At 41.4% G+C, this 15,675-nt stretch overlaps 1 protein-coding gene across 7 annotated transcripts in view; it reads left to right on the forward strand.

The window, feature by feature from the left end:
- Window positions 1–15,675, forward strand: part of ANKRD17 (ankyrin repeat domain 17) — an 85,618-nt gene that overhangs the window by 27,510 nt on the left and 42,433 nt on the right. For all 7 annotated transcript variants that reach the window (XM_038178083.2, XM_038178082.2, XM_038178081.2 and 4 more), the window contains exons 2-6: window positions 9,267–9,420; window positions 10,028–10,184; window positions 12,409–12,556; window positions 12,847–12,994; window positions 13,812–14,045. In XM_038178083.2, the coding sequence (XP_038034011.1) occupies window positions 9,267–9,420; window positions 10,028–10,184; window positions 12,409–12,556; window positions 12,847–12,994; window positions 13,812–14,045 (841 nt within the window). The remainder of the gene's footprint in view (window positions 1–9,266; window positions 9,421–10,027; window positions 10,185–12,408; window positions 12,557–12,846; window positions 12,995–13,811; window positions 14,046–15,675) is intronic.

Genomic DNA, 15,675 nt, shown 5'->3' on the forward strand with positions numbered 1-15,675 from the left:
TAGCTGAGAGCTGGCCATGCCATGCTTGCGGGTTAGTCCATGGTGGTGAGGATGAGCTCGAAGAAGCACGGGCTGATCCAGAGAAGTCTTTGAGCAGGAGGAGAGGTGAGGAAGCTCTAACAGGCAGTTTACCCAGTGCAGAAGGCTTGTCTTTAAAGAGCTCGTGATACAGCCTGGGTGGAGAAGTGGCTAGATGGCAGCGTAACGTGTCCGTGGAGCTCTCTGCAGCTGTAATGAGCAGGCTCGTGGATGTTGTGTGGCCCTGTAAGGAACTTGGTGAGTAGCTGAAGTGATGCTTACGTGAGGTAGTGGGGAGAGAGTCTTAGGGGGCTGCAGTTGTCATCGAACTGTGACGTGGGGGCACTGGAGCAGCAAGAGGAGAGGGTGACTCCAGGAGACCTGGCTGTTTCATCTCTTCGCTTCATGGTTGTTGCATGACCACTTTTCTGTGTTTGACAGGATTTCTTGTCGGTGAAGACGTGACAGGTTACTTGCTGTGGGTAGCAGAAACTGCCTGTGTCAGGTCAAGTTCTCTGTTGTAGCATTCCTCTGACAGGGTTATTTTGACAGAAAACTTTCCGTGGTGGCTGCCCAATGGTATGGGAACAGCCTTAGATCGAGATGTATATTAGTGGCTTCATTGTAGACACCAGCATCTCTGGTTTATCCAGAGACGTGAGCAGTCTGTTAAATGAGTACACCATCAAGGAAACTTTGTTTGCTGCTGTGATGAGTTCTTTTCAAGCCCAGTTCATAAGACAGTTAATATTAAGCGTTCGTTCAGCTTTTCTGGGGGTGGAGGTGTGAGCAGGAGTGAATGTGTATACCCGTGTTCAAATGGTCGGAGTGAACCCATCAGCTATCATGTGGTGAATGAGTACTGTCCAGGAGCACGATGGCAGGCAGTTTTACAACAAGTTATGTGCAGATTTTGTGATTTTTTTAAATTTTTTTTTAATATACTGTTATTTCATGCCAGTGACGTAACTTGTAATTTGTCCCCCGGTAGTGTGAAACTGGGGCAGGGAATTGAATAAGCTGAGTGGAGGTGGTGGTGTTTTTCTGTTGGCATGATATTTTTTTGTGCACGGACAATTGTAGCTGAGTAGCAGTAAATGTGTAAATTTGCTTGATGTGGAAGTATGCCAAGTGCTTGCTAAGATCTGAAATGGAAAAGAAAATATTAAACTAAAGGTCTTTTTTCCTTGTGGCTCCACACTAACAACCTTTCTGTAGCTCTGTTTCAGTCTGCATGTCTCTTTTTATTGTTGTTGGTAATACGGAGGATGAACCATAGAGGAGGGGAGGGGTTTCTGATGCGAGTACATCAGCACCTGTCTCGTCATCAGAAACACTGCAGTAATAATGCAGGTGTCCCTGCAGCAGAAACTCCGTTGGTGCCAGTCATGAGGACGGTGTTATGCCATCTCAGCAGCACGGACTGTTAATCTTCTCGTTCCCTCCCCCTCCTTTTAGAGCAGCAGTGGCAAGAGAACTGGAGTGTGCAGTTGATGGAATAAGATGAAAGAAGACACTGTTGAGACATTCCAGCTGCCAGACTTGGGATTTCTGCTGAATAAGGCATTTCAGCTTCGGGAGGGTCATGGCACGTCAGAAAGGCAGCACATCTCTGATTATCTGTCCCAGATAACTGGAAGCAATCCGCACTGTGCAGAAAGGAAACATTGCTCTAAGGCTTTGTGTCTGTGCTTGCAACGCTCCTGTAGTAGTGGGGTAGGCTAAGGAAGGATCGTACAACATGTTTCTGGTTCAAAATAGATAGGAAGAAAACCACAAAAACAGTGAGGATGGAATTGAGTGGGCAAGATCCTCTGGTTCACTTGGCTTCAGCATATGCTTTCCCTTCCAGTAACCAAGAATTTGATACAGTTATTTAAAGAAAATGGTGTCTCTGGTAAATATCCAGTAAATCATCACTTCCTCTTTAGAGCCATGTTGTGTAAATTAGGTGGTGATGTGTTTTGTCCACACAAAAATGACAAGCACTCAGATGCTTGTTCTCAAGGAAGATTTGATTGGAGAATTTTTAATGACAGTCTTAACAGTGGAAAGGTCTGCATTTTTAAGTGGCTTCAGACCTTAGGGGTAGTTACACCTGAAGACGTGTAATCTTAGCTGAAGAAGTAGAACCGTGCAATTTTTTTTGCCTTACTGTTTAGTTGGATCAAGTCGTACTGCTGCTGTTCTGTTTTGGGGTGCATATAACTAGATAGCTTTGTCTTGGTGTTTCAGAGAAAGAATCCGAAGCTTTCACCGAGCTGGCCTGTGACTAAGATGTGCAAAAAATGCAGCGTATGGATGGTGTATGGACATCACGAAGTACAGTTGGAATAATGAGTGCTTCTATTTATAAGGCTCCAAGTTAGTTCCTTGCACTTGTAATTGAAAGCTGGATATGAAGATGTAGCCCATGAAAATTGAAAACAGGAATGAGTTCAGCATCATAACCAGCAGAGTTCTGGGGTTATGCGTTTGTGTGTTTTGTTTTGGATGCCTAAGTCAAAAACGAGCGCCAAAAATAGGTGGCTTGGTTTGCCAGGTTTCAGTTATATATCATTGCTTTGTATCAATTCACTCTTCCCTCATAAATCCTGTGACCATTGACGGTTCAATGTATGAAACAGTTCAAAAATACCAAGCATTGATGTGCAAAGAAATCTTTGTACATTTGAAACATGTTTTATTTCCTCTGGTAGGTACCAATTGCAAGGTGATAGTACAGAGACTGCTATTATGTGTAAAACAGGTTTCTGGGTCAGTAAATGAAGTGAATGGTAAAAAATATTTTGAATTTTCAGGGAATGCTTGTGGAAGTTGGATGAAAGATGCGTGTGCGTGTGTATGTATATATTTTTGTGCTGTGTCTTGCAGTAACTTGGAACAATTACACAGCAATCCCCAAGGGTGTAGGAGGTGATCAACAGATGCTCAGCGGAACTGTTCAACAGCCAAAAATATTTAAGAGCTGGTTTCGATAAAAGCGTGGGCATGTGAAAATCCTGATGGGGTCCTGATCCCAGGCTCTGGAGGAATTTGTAAGCCCGTCACCTTGAGTAAGGGGTAAGGGGTCGGTCTGTGTGCTAACTGGGTGTCTGCTCCCTGGCCTGAGTGGTTGTGGGATCGGAGTGTTAGTGTCCAGCTCGGAATAAGTAAGTGACATGGGTGGTTTAAAAAAGATAAAATCTGTTGTCTTAGCAAGATGAAGGACAAGGACAGGGATAGAAATAATGAGCTCTCTGCCATTGGAGGTGCGAGGGCTAAAACTGTTCTGTAGTGAAAGCTGAGATTATCTTGGGTATGAGTGGCTGGAGAGCAAGGGGAAAGTAGCGTTACTGTGGTCAGGCTCTGCTGTCTTGCTGGGTGTTCCTGATGTGACTCAGGACTAAATCTGGGCACTGAATGCCTATCATTGCAGCAGAGAAAGTCAAGAATCTGAAGCTGCCTTGACCTCCTCCATGCTGGTAACTTCTCAAAGTAGAGGGACTAAATCTCACCGAGCTGGTAGATTGCAGCTTCAGATTGAAGGTGGCTTTGCAATACCTGATGGACATGAAAATCCATGTTAAATATCTTGTCATCTTTAAAAGCCATGTATTGCTCTCCAAAAATTTTGCAGCTGTGCCAAATCGATTGTTACAGCTCTTCAAAATTGGCAGTTAGTCCTTTGGTACCTAACTAAGAAATAACACAGCCTCTCAGATGAAGTCTGCTTTAGGTGGTGAGGTTTGCTACAGGACAGCAGTGAACGGCTGTTCTCCAGTGTGAGGTTCTTGGGCAAGGCTTTGTGCTAAGGCTTTGCTCTCAGCGGATCAATTTGGCAGCCTCTGGATATCAAGCACCAAAGGCTCAAGTGCCAAGGTAGAAATTTAGCAAATTCCAAATTAGCAATCGGTGCCTACTAGGAGGCAAAGTGTGTGGGAGTGATCTGTCAACAGCTGAGAAATAAATTGGCTTTTCAATTGTAAGGCTGTAGAAGATAGGGCTTAGCCTCCACCCCCAAGAAAAAGGGAAAACCTGCAGAGAATTTTTTCTTTTTTTCAGAAAAGGTGTTTTGGGGCCTTTTGAAATACTTGTCCGGGCTCATTAGGTTCATCCAAAACAGTTTTCAGATGCTGTTGTTTATGAAGCTTGGATACTGAAGCTTAGAATGTTTCATCCTATTATGTTAATAACTACAACTTGCCAGTTCACAGCTTTCGAGGGCTGTTGTTAGCACCCTAACTGCTAGACGTTGAAACTGGATTTCACTCTTCTACTTCATATTTTTTTCAAGATATGTTTACTACTATTTAGAGCGTGGCTACATGTATGGCTTCAAGACAGAGGAATATTGTCTTGTGTGCTTACACATTGTAAACACTGTCTAAAAAAACATCTAGGAACTTGTGTTGCTTCCAGGAAGATATTGCTGGATGGTTGGCCCAAACATGTATTCATGTTTGGTTTTTTGTTGTTTTTGAGCAAGTGCTTTGACTGGGCTGATGACAGCATGCGCCTAAATGTGCTGCAGGCTCAAGCAGCTCCTTGCTGCCCTCGATCTGTGCATCAGCTTCGGGATACTGCATGTTACAGGAACGTGGTGTTTATTTTTACAACTTAAATGGTGGGTAGGGTCCTGAATGATTATTCAGTGTTTTTTTCTGACAAGATGCTGGAAAGCAGTGTGCTGTAAATGCTGTATGCTTACTTGCAGGATGCCCTTGGAGAGAGGCTATGAGATGGAGCCTGTAAAGTGTGCTTCTTGGGTGTGAAAAATCTTATAGGTGGGAAACCTGATAGAAGGATGAAAATGTGACTGCTTAGAGCATTTTTTTTTTCTTTAGTGCTTCTGGGTTGTCCTTATGGGACAGCTGTGATGGAGGGGAAAATACCTAAAGCAATGGTAATTAAATGCCAGAGATGCTTTGTAGACTAATGATCAGAGAGATTCATGGCAGCTATGTACTGTTTAAATAAATAAATAAGTTTTCTGTCGTTTGGCAGTAAGGGCTTTAGTAGGTGGTGGGTGTTGGAGAACTGTTTTCTACCATTGCTCATGAATGAAATTTTAAATAGTAGCTTTATTTATTCCGTATTTTGAGGGAAACTCCAGGAAGAAGCTTGTTGGATGTTGAGTTGTATCTCTGAGGCCACATACCTCACCTGGAGGTATGTATGTAGATTTGGAAGGCACTCGCATGGAGAAAGCAGCTGGGGGGGAGTTCACAGCACTGTGTGTGGCGGTCGGCATGCTGACGGCAGTTCTGCATGCACGTGGCTTGCTGGTGAGAGATTGAGAAGTGTGAGTCAGCATCGAGCACCGAGTGTCTCTAGATGTTCTACATTGCACAGTGGAGATGGAGATGTTACCACAGTAAGTAGTTATACCACAGTAACCCAGTTCAGCGTTTTCTTTGGCTCTAGCTTTGCATTTATTAAACTCTATGTTCAGTATCTGGCATCTTGCAGTCAAAACATAAAATTACTGAAATGTTGTGCAGGTTTTTTTTCAGGGCACATGCACAGGAGTCTGGTGGATCAGCTTTTGTCCAGCTGATATGCCTGTAGGTGCACGTCTCAGGTGTTAAAGCAGTATTAAAAGTGCAAAAGTACTGGGTTTTATGTAAGTGAAGCTGTTGCCCTGCTTACAAAATACGCTTTCTGTAGCAATTTATACCTCCTGGTTCTTGATTGGTGAAGAGGAAAGCTGTTTATACAGTAGCTCCCGCTTGATGGGGAAAACAAAAGGAGCAAAACAGATTGTTCCAAATTTAGAGGATGAAAGCACAGGAGGGGTTTTGAGTCTGCACTTCAGAAAACAGAAAACAAGCAGTGCATGTCTGGGTGAGTGACTGCCCACAAAGATGGGGCTTCGGAGGAACCTTGGGAGTGTGCTCGGGGGAGAGGCCAAGTGTGCAGCCCCCGACCTCAGTATTGCTGCTGGGCTTGGTAAAGCAGCGAAGAATTCTGTTCCTAATTAGAGGTGATAAAAGCACATAATGTTGAATGTTGCAGTTAAGCCTAATATCTCAATACTTGGAGTACTTGGGACTGCGTTTTTTTTGCCTGGAAAAAAAATACTTGGAACATATGCTGGGGCACTTGTTTCATGAAACTTCATTGAGGTTTGGATTAGTCCCTCTGTTAACACTGTGCTTTTCTAGGCACTCTTACATTTCTCGTCATGGCTGTATTTCATGCATCAAAACTCGTCTGTTTTGTTGGAAAACAGTCAAAACTTGGTACTTTTCTTCCCTGTAACATCAACTTCCATACAAATGATTATGGGCACAACAAACGTGGACGAGTGCAGAACATAACGTTTTATTGCGGGCTGAGAGAAGGAGAAATCTCGTAAAAGCCTTTCTGTTGGGACCGACTGAACAATTGGATTATGTCAGAGCATTGTTTGATTAGAGAAGTACCGACCGAGAACCCAGACTGATTGTTCTGATATGTGAGGTGGAGCATTTGTGTACTCTTCTACACGTTTTTAGTTAAGGGAAATAAAATACATCTGGAGACTGTTAAAAGGAAATGTCTGTTTACTTGGGCTGGTAAATGGAAATGCTTTGTCTTAGGTTTGTAGTGTCTGTAGGGAAGGCAGTATTTTCTCAGAAATGAAAGAGAATTTTCACTCCTACCAAAAGGCAGTTATGTTTTTCCCTGGTAAGAAGTCTTTTACTGCTATCATGGTGTATTGAATGCAGCGTCACGTTGAACAAGCTGGAGAACAAGACTGTGGATTTAACAAAACTCTTAAGATAAAAGGCAATTAGAGAAAGAGAGGTGTAGCTGCGGGCTTCGTGAAAAGTTCTGCAATTCACAGGTCCAAGATGGATCTCCTAGAAAAGGAAATCCAGGCGTATTCGATGTCAGAAATAGTCTAAAATAGGTATTTATAAAGTTGCATTTCTTGAGACACAGCTCTGAAATTGTGCTTGAATGAGAGTGCGTAATATAAACCTTTTCCAAAATAGCCCACAAGACAAGTCTTCTGGTGCCTTGGGCTTTTGTTGGTGCTCAGTAGTTTGTAGGTGGATTGCTTTTTTGCACCACTTTCCTTGTGTTATAGTTCAGGTGATTTATTTGTTTTTACCACGCTGTTTTTGCTTTCTTAGTGGGAAGGGAAAAATGGCAAGTTTTTTCCATTTGAAACCTAAGCTGTATGAAAGACCTGCTGTCAAGGGAGAGGATGTGAGTACAGGAGAGGTTTTGGGGTTTTGACTCGTCTTAGCAAATAGTTTATAGTGGTAGCAAGATTCATGACCAGCTGTTAAATATCTTGCTCAGATGAGATTTTTCAGTTAGTCTAAAAAGTAGGTTGTGTGTTGTTTTTTTTTTTTTCTTTTTTTAAGAGCTGGGTGAGCCAAAAATCTTTGCAACTGCTGGGTAATTTGCATTTCCAGTGGTGAAATCTGTCTCTTGGCTTCTGAACAGCGGAATAGTTCCATTCTCTTGCTGCCTGCTGCTGCAGCAAGCTTTGTCCTTCGGAAGAAGACAAATGGCAAGTCCTCAGATGAACCAAAACCAGCCTGGAAAATGGTCAAGGAGATGCGTGGAGCAGAGCTGGCAGTGAGCAGCTTGGGAACCTGGCAAGGCAGGAGTGGGCTACTCCGTAGTACTGGGGAGGAAACTGGGAGTTGCCTTCACCAGCATGTGTGAGTATCCAGTTGCACCGGGTGCATGGAAAATCGAGCGTGGAGAAGCAGTGTCCAATATTGCAGGGCTGTCCTCTTGTTAGCAGCTGCTGACACATCAATGCTGCTTTAAGCACAAGTTGGAAGTCATCCTTTTGAGCTTGCCATGTTCCCAGCTTTGAAGATGGATACTTGTATGTTACCAGAAGCTGTCTGACAGGAGATTTTTTTTATCAACGATAACTTTTGAGTGGTAAATTAAACAAAGCCATTTTGGAAGTAGTTCTCAGCCTAGCTTCCTAGGCAAGCAAGGTGTTGAGGTTTGAGCAAAGTGCTAGTGTCATATCCTATTAAGTTTTGAATGCAGCGTTTAACTTCTACTGAACTGGGCTGGAGAAAGTTAGTTTCCTCCTATTTGTAAAAGAAGCAGGGAACTGGAGTCAGGCTGCAGAAGGACCAGTTACAGTGTAAGCTCCTTGATTGTACCCAAGAATGGATGGGAGGATGGAGGACTTCCCCTCAGGAGTCCTGAGATGAATTGGTTACTCTGCTGGTTTGTCTGCCCTTAGATTCTTAGGGTGTTTATCTGCAGGAATCTGAACTCATGACACTCATGAGACTGCTGGTAAGCTTTGGGGACAGACATAAACATAAGAATCAAATAAATTGTATTTCCATCTTGATAAATGGTATTCCACGTGGAAGTGTATTACTGCTTTTACCCTGAGACATTTGGAGTCTTCAGTGATATATGGGTGGCTGACAGGTGGTTTATTTGCCTGGCAGACTTGCATCTACTTGGATTCTTTGGTTGTGGAAGAAGCAGAGGCTTTTGAGCTCTGGCGTGTGTTAACATGGTCTTGATAGTCTAATAAATGGTTTGATCACTAGTTAATAGACTTCAGGGTGTGTTGATGGAACTTCTGGAGGAATGTCTTTGCTGAACTATTTGACTGTGGTCTTTCTTCAACAGGCAGTGAAGGCTGCAATTGCTGGCCCCTTTTTTTAATGGTGGTTTAGGAGACTGAAATACCAGAGAGAATTTTTCTGCTGGTCAGAAGAAAACAGATAACTTGAAAATAGCAATGATAGTTAATTTTTCTGGTATCATTTCTATCAGTTCTGCTGATAGAATTGAATGCTGTGTGGGTGTAGGTCACATCTTTGGAAGGTAACCGGGTTTTGTGAAATAATTCTGTCTTCCTTCAGTATATTCCTTGTGCTATGGGGAGGTGAAAAACATACTGTTTAGAGAAGAAACTCATGACAGTTACACCTGTGGGACTTCTGGAGTCATATCTAGTCTTTGACATTTCCCTTGTTGTATAAAGTTGTACTTAAAGCTTGTTGAGTGCAATGTAGAGGTGTGAAGCCAGTTTCCTAGTGTATTGTGGCTTTTAGTCACAGAGCAAATGGGCAAGGAGACAAAAGATAAGCTCTTTGTATGAGATTTTGGAAAACCTCATTGCTTTCTCTGAGGAAGAATACTCTAAGTCAACTCAGGTTTGGCTAACGTAGTATTTAAAAAGCAAACACAGAAGTGATGATGATTGTACCTATATTTTTGTTGTATTTATTAGAATTTGGTCAGTAGTTACTCTTAAACTACATCTGTTATTTTTTCAGGTTGAATCCTTCATCTTGGATCAGGAAGATCTCGAAAACCCTATGTTGGAAACTGCTTCCAAATTGCTTTTGTCAAGTACTGCCGATGGTGCTGACCTAAGAACAGTAGATCCAGAAACCCAGGCAAGATTAGAAGCTTTACTTGAAGCTGCAGGTAAGTACTCGTGTCCCATACAGGTTTAATCCCAAAGCCCTGATACATGAGACCATACTGGAACTGCTTGCGTAAGTCTAATCCATACGAGCATGATATATATTCAGGATGCAACGCAGCATGAACGTGGCAAGGTTGTGCACATCAGGGAAAAGAAAGGAATTCATTAAAATCCTCTGAATCTTTGAAAAGTAAAAAATGAATTTCATGTAAAGGCTGTGCCTCTGATAGGATTCCTCCAAATTTGGATTTCTGAAAGCCAAAAAACTGACACCCGCCCTTGGCTTGCAGACTTCTGTCAAAAACTGAATTGCTCAATGAGGCTTTGTTTTGTAATAATTAGTGCACAAAAAGCATTGCTGGTTGCATATACTGAGTAGTTGTGAATAGTTAAATAACGTGTTCTGTGGCTTTGAGGGCTTCACTCGTGCATCTCATCTGAGCACAGCTTTCAAATTAACATTGTGAACAGTTGATCCTTTTTTGGAAGCTGTAGTTCATTATACTTGGAATGCTTTACTCAAGAGATCTAAAAGGTTCAACCTCAACTTGTCCATTTACTTCTTTTCTGGCATGTGTACCAACCTGTTGTAAATTGGAATGGAAGGAATAGGTAAACTGTCGACTGCTGATGGTAAAGCGTTTGCAGATCCTGAGGTGCTTCGCAGACTGACTTCTTCAGTGAGCTGCGCGTTGGATGAAGCTGCTGCTGCACTTACCCGGATGAGAGCAGAAAGCACAGCAAATGCAGGGCAGACGGACAAGTAAGCTGTGTTTTCTATACCATCCAGTTTTTAGTTGTTTGCTACTTAGATGTGGGTTTTTTCCCTGTGTACTTTTGGACTATGAGATGATGAAACTCAAATGGAACCAGTGCCAAGTTGTCATCTGTGATTCTCTCCTGTTAAGTATACCTGCAGTGTCAGTTCCTGTACTGGGTAGTGAAGCAATTAGTATAGGTTAGAATTCAACAATCATTCTTCAAGTAAACGTCTTTTACTTGACCAATAGTAGAAACAAAATCCCGAAGCTTGTAAGTAACCTGCGGCTTTGAAAAATACTGAATCCCCAAATATCCCCCTCCCCCTCCCAAAAAAAAATAATAAAAAAAAAAAATCACAACTTCTGAGCTCTCCTTTTCAACTGTGGTGGAAGGAAAGCAGTCTTGAGAGACTTGAGCCTTCAGCTTTCTGCTGTTGCATAGGACCTTGGACAGAGCCCCAGCCAGAAAGGCTCAGCTTTTTGAGGCAGCTTCCTGGCTTTCAGTGTTTTTTAGTTTTAGTGAATGTTTGAGGGAAAAGTAAAAGCTGGTTCCCTTCTAGGCACTTGTTAAGGTTCAATGCAACAGAAACAGACTGCTAGTACACATCTGCTTTGCTAGTTGGCAGGTTATTCTTTGTATACTGAGTAACCCAGAAGAAACATTTTGTGATGTGCTCACCTGGACACACGAAGATGGGTAGAATATTTTCTTTTTGTGTCTGCTTCTATTCTGTGTGTTTGTTCCTGTCCCCGGCTACCCCAAAAAGCTGCTAACAGCATGGTTGCCAAAGCTATTGCTAGGATGGGGGATGTCAGAAATAAAAAATAAATGTGTAAAATGTGGTGCACAGTACGTGTTTCAGAAATATTTCTCTATGTTAGTGTATGTATATTCTGGTGGCACAAATGAAATAGGAGTCCTGGGTAAGATGCACAGGTTGGTCCTTGTTGTTGTTTGTTTTTTTTTAAATCCACTCCACTTTTAAAGTTCGTGTTTTAAGAATTGCTCATATTGATGTTGAGTAGCGAGGCTTGCAGAAGTTCCTGTAAACTACGTTATTTTTGTATTGCCTTTTGTCAGTTCTTTTTTGATGCAGCTTGCAAAGTGGACAAGAGATTAAAAGTTGGTGGGTGGGATGAGGCCGACCAAATCAAATAGATCTGGATTTATTATTAACGATGGAATTATTTGGACCAGAATAGAATTTTAATTCTTACAAAGCAGTAACTTCTAGAATACACATACCGTATATGGAGCACAGTATTAGAATAATTCAAAATAAGTATTCAGTAAATTATTTTTTTAACTGAAACAGAAGTGAAGAAATGTAAGGGATCTGGAAACCAAAAGTTCTCTGACTTTTGGCTTACTAAACCAGGAGAAAATTACCTCTTCCTGCAGGTCTGAGTTCGGGCCAAAAGTGAAATGCTTGGTTGTTGTTTGAAAGTCAAGGCATTTCATTATGTTGTAGGTGAAGAACATTGGAGGTGATCTGCTTTAGTTTCATCAACAGTGCTGAAAAGAAAGTACAATAAGACTAATCATTTCCCTGTCCTCTAGTTCCTGGGACAGAGGAAAATGTGAATACAGTTCTGATTAGTGGTTGCAGATATGAAATGGAATACTCATAAAATAATACCCAATTAAAGACACTGTATTTGTGTTTCAATCACGTCTCCTTTTCTTTGAGCCTTACTTGAGAGAATGAATGGGACAAAACCTGTTTTCAAAGCAGTAATACAGAACCGGCATAGATGGAGACTGTATGATAGGTAGTAATTAACAATATAGGGTTATGTTTCCAGTACCGTAGTAGTAGCCTTTCAAAAGGGCAAGTTGTTAGCTATCAAAGACATGTATTTGATTGCAAAAAAGGCTTCATACTGACATAACATTGTGTTGAGTGCACAGTGTCCTTTCTGAACATGTCTTCTGTTGCTCTTGCACATCTTGCAAAATATAATTAAAGTGGTCATTCTTCATATGTTTCTTGTTGTAATCTTGTGCTAGAAATGAGTAACAGGAGTGGTTGAGTACATGTTGAGTTTTAAGATAAGTTGCTTGGAAAACTTCAAGTGTAAAAATGCCAACTCTTTAACAATGGTTGACAATGGTTTTTAGGTCATTCTGTGTCCTCATGGCATGTGGGGCTTTTTGTTCTGTATGTAGACCAAGTGTTTCATGCGTGGTCCATTTTTACTTCTTAATGCTTTTTATTTTGTTAGCCGCAGCTTGGCAGAGGCTTGTTCAGAAGGCGATGTAAATGCTGTGCGGAAGTTGCTAATCGAAGGACGAAGTGTGAATGAGCACACAGAAGAAGGGGAAAGCCTCCTTTGTTTAGCCTGTTCAGCAGGATATTATGAGCTTGCACAGGTAGGTTTTGTGGCTGTTTTCTGTATATCTCATATCATAATAGGTAGTTATTGAATTGATGTTTTTTTAACTTGTGCACCCGAAGGCGGTGTTAAAGTACTAGAATATGTCAGTTAAATGACAAATGAGGAGTTGCCCACAAACTGTGTGTTGCTGATGGATTCCTTGTGCATATTTTTCAAGTGTCTGACACAAAACTGTTCATGAAGGTGTCTTTGTGTAGCATTTTAACCATCTCAACGTTCTGGTTTGTCACCTAACAAGGCTGTTGATCATCCTTCTGTTCACAGGTTCTTCTGGCGATGCATGCTAATGTAGAAGACCGAGGTATTAAGGGAGACATAACGCCTCTAATGGCCGCTGCTAATGGCGGGCATGTCAAAATCGTCAAGTTGCTGCTAGCTCATGGTGCTGATGTGAATGCACAGTCATCAACAGGTAACTAAGTGATAGAGCTTGCTGAAAACAATTGGAAGGCTGAGACTTGTGGCTTGTGGGAACTTGATGTGCAAGCTTGGTAAGAATGGCTCTCAGCTGAGCATAGCTCTTCCAAGGAGATCTCTTCCTCTAGGTTTCACAGTTTGGCTCATGTATTTTTCTGTGTAGCTATAAGACAGTAGTTGGTTGTGGACATAAGTGGATTAAGTCTATTACTAGCTGACAGGTATTTGCATTTGCAGGGTTGGTGTACTGAGAAAATAATTTGGTGGCAGGTCTAGTTAACCTAGGGAAGAGAGTAAGCATGAGAAGATGGCCTTTTTTGCATGTTCCTTGGCAGTTTGGGAGGCATTTCTGTTTGTGACCAAATTGCTTTAAGAAACTTTCCTAGTTAATGCAGCTGTTAATTGGAGAGATCGACTGTAAATGATGAGGCAGGTTAGGATGTGAGAAGATGTGCATGTGGAGGTTTTTTAGTGAAGTAGTTCTAAGTAGTAATACTGCTTTGTTGTTTTCCTGCTCTAACAGTGTGGTATGTCCCTGCTGATTAGCAGGAAGGGTGGTGGGATTTTGTGGTGCAAGCTGGGATTAACCAGGAGAAAAATAGGAGGAGAATTGTATCAGTACTGTTACCAGGCACGTTTAGATCTTCAGCTTGTCAGCACTGAGTTGTGTTTTGTAGTTACTGCTTTTTCGCCCTTTATTTTTTATGGTAGTTAACTCAGTAAAAGCGGTAAAGTGGAGCACCAGGTTCCCAGTAGAAATTGTCAAATTTGATGTTGTGTTTTTTAAAACTTTTTTTCTCTTCTGCCTCTAGGCAATACAGCCCTTACATATGCCTGTGCTGGAGGCTACGTAGATGTTGTGAAAGTACTGCTGGAATCAGGTGCTAGTATTGAGGACCATAACGAAAATGGTCACACTCCCCTGATGGAAGCAGGAAGTGCCGGCCATGTGGAAGTGGCCAGAGTGCTGTTAGAAAACGGCGCAGGCATAAATACGCATTCCAATGAATTTAAGGAGAGCGCACTTACACTGGCTTGTTACAAAGGTATAGTACCAAGGCCTTTGCTTAGGTGTGTAAAGTCTTGACAAATATGTATTTATTCAGCCTTGTTGTCTGTTATGAAATTAATTTAAAGGCTATGAATAGACACTTAGACTTTTATCCTGGCTTAAATACTGCATAGCACATGGGTACCATATGTAAAATGATCCTCAGCATGGAGACTGTAAGTACTAAGATACAAAACTTCTGTTTGAGTCCTGTAATGCTTTGAAATATTTTTCTCTTAGTTAAATTAATTCTGAAGCAAGAAATTAATTCTTCATAGAATGAGTATGATAAACTTTATGTAATGAGTATGATAAAGTTTATCTGTTTTACAAGATACGTCTGCTTAGGTACAGAAATGCCAAATAATTTGAAGGACATAGCACTTATAAAACATGCAGAATCTGGGGCTTTGCCTTTTCGGTGTCAATGCTTAGGCACCAGGACTTTCCTGCCTTCTTTGGAGTATTAGGCAGCTATCTTGCATCATCTGAGCAAGAGACAAAAATGTTTTATTAAAAAGCCAGATCTGTTCAAACAGAGCAGTTGTTGTAATAGTCATTTAGTATATGTTTTATTAGAGCTATTGGAATGGCTCTTGGAATCATAGAATAATTGATATTTGTAACAGAGATACTTGCTCTGGCATCACAGTAGGTTTTTCTGCCTTGAACACTCCTGGTGCAGTGTTACCGAACACCTTCACAAGCCCTGGTAGTTGTCTTTGTGATGATTATCAGGGCAAAGGCTCTATTTGAAAGAGCATTGGGAACCCAAACTATCCACTCCCTGAAGAAGTAAGTCTGGGCCCTGAATCCTGAGGTGAGCTTGGAAAGCTGAGTTTTAAAAAAATAAATAAATAAAAATCTAAAAATTTCCCCTTATCCACATATGTTCTGTCAGTATCTCTTGAATTTGTGTTACTCCAAATCACATGTTTAGGAAGTAGAAACATGGTACTCTTTTTTTTTTTATATGTTGCTTGCTTCCTGTAGTAGAATGATTTCGGGTATTTGAGACCAAGAAAGTTACTAGCTTCTCCCAAATAAAGGGGGAAGGGTGGAAAACAACTGTAGCCTCATTTTGGGCAGTATCTGTGTGCTTCGTGTTGTTGCTAGGTGTATTCCTAGTGTTAAGATTTAGCTTTATTCATGTTGAGTTACAAAGCAGCTTTTTTCTGGCTTGGTTTTATGTTTGCTTCTTGAGTGAATCATAACTGTATAGTGGAGTTGACTGGACTTGACGTACCTCCAGAACTTGGGAAGCTATAGCCGTGAATTAATGGAGTGGTAGAGAGTAAATAGCTTCCAAAAGCTTTTAAGTGCCTTTGTAGTTGGAGGTTTTCTATAGGTGGTCAAATTGTACAAATTTCAGCGTGAAGGTCCATCTGCTTTGTTTTGTGGCCTAAGCATTGATAGGAGCTCAGGGGCTGTTTACAATACCATTTATAACCACAGGAACCCTATATCCCTAGTGCTGAGCAGGAAGAAGCAGAAAAATCTGTCAACCAAACAAAAGGCTGTCATTCTGTAGTTGAAAAAAAATAAGTGTAAGGTCTTCAGACATAATAAATCACCCTGGTAAACCTGATGTTTGCACTGCTGGGCTCTAATGTCACCTCAAGGAA

The sequence above is a fragment of the Anas platyrhynchos genome, chromosome 4, assembly GCF_047663525.1.
Source record: "Anas platyrhynchos isolate ZD024472 breed Pekin duck chromosome 4, IASCAAS_PekinDuck_T2T, whole genome shotgun sequence".
Taxonomy (NCBI): Eukaryota; Metazoa; Chordata; class Aves; order Anseriformes; family Anatidae; genus Anas; species Anas platyrhynchos.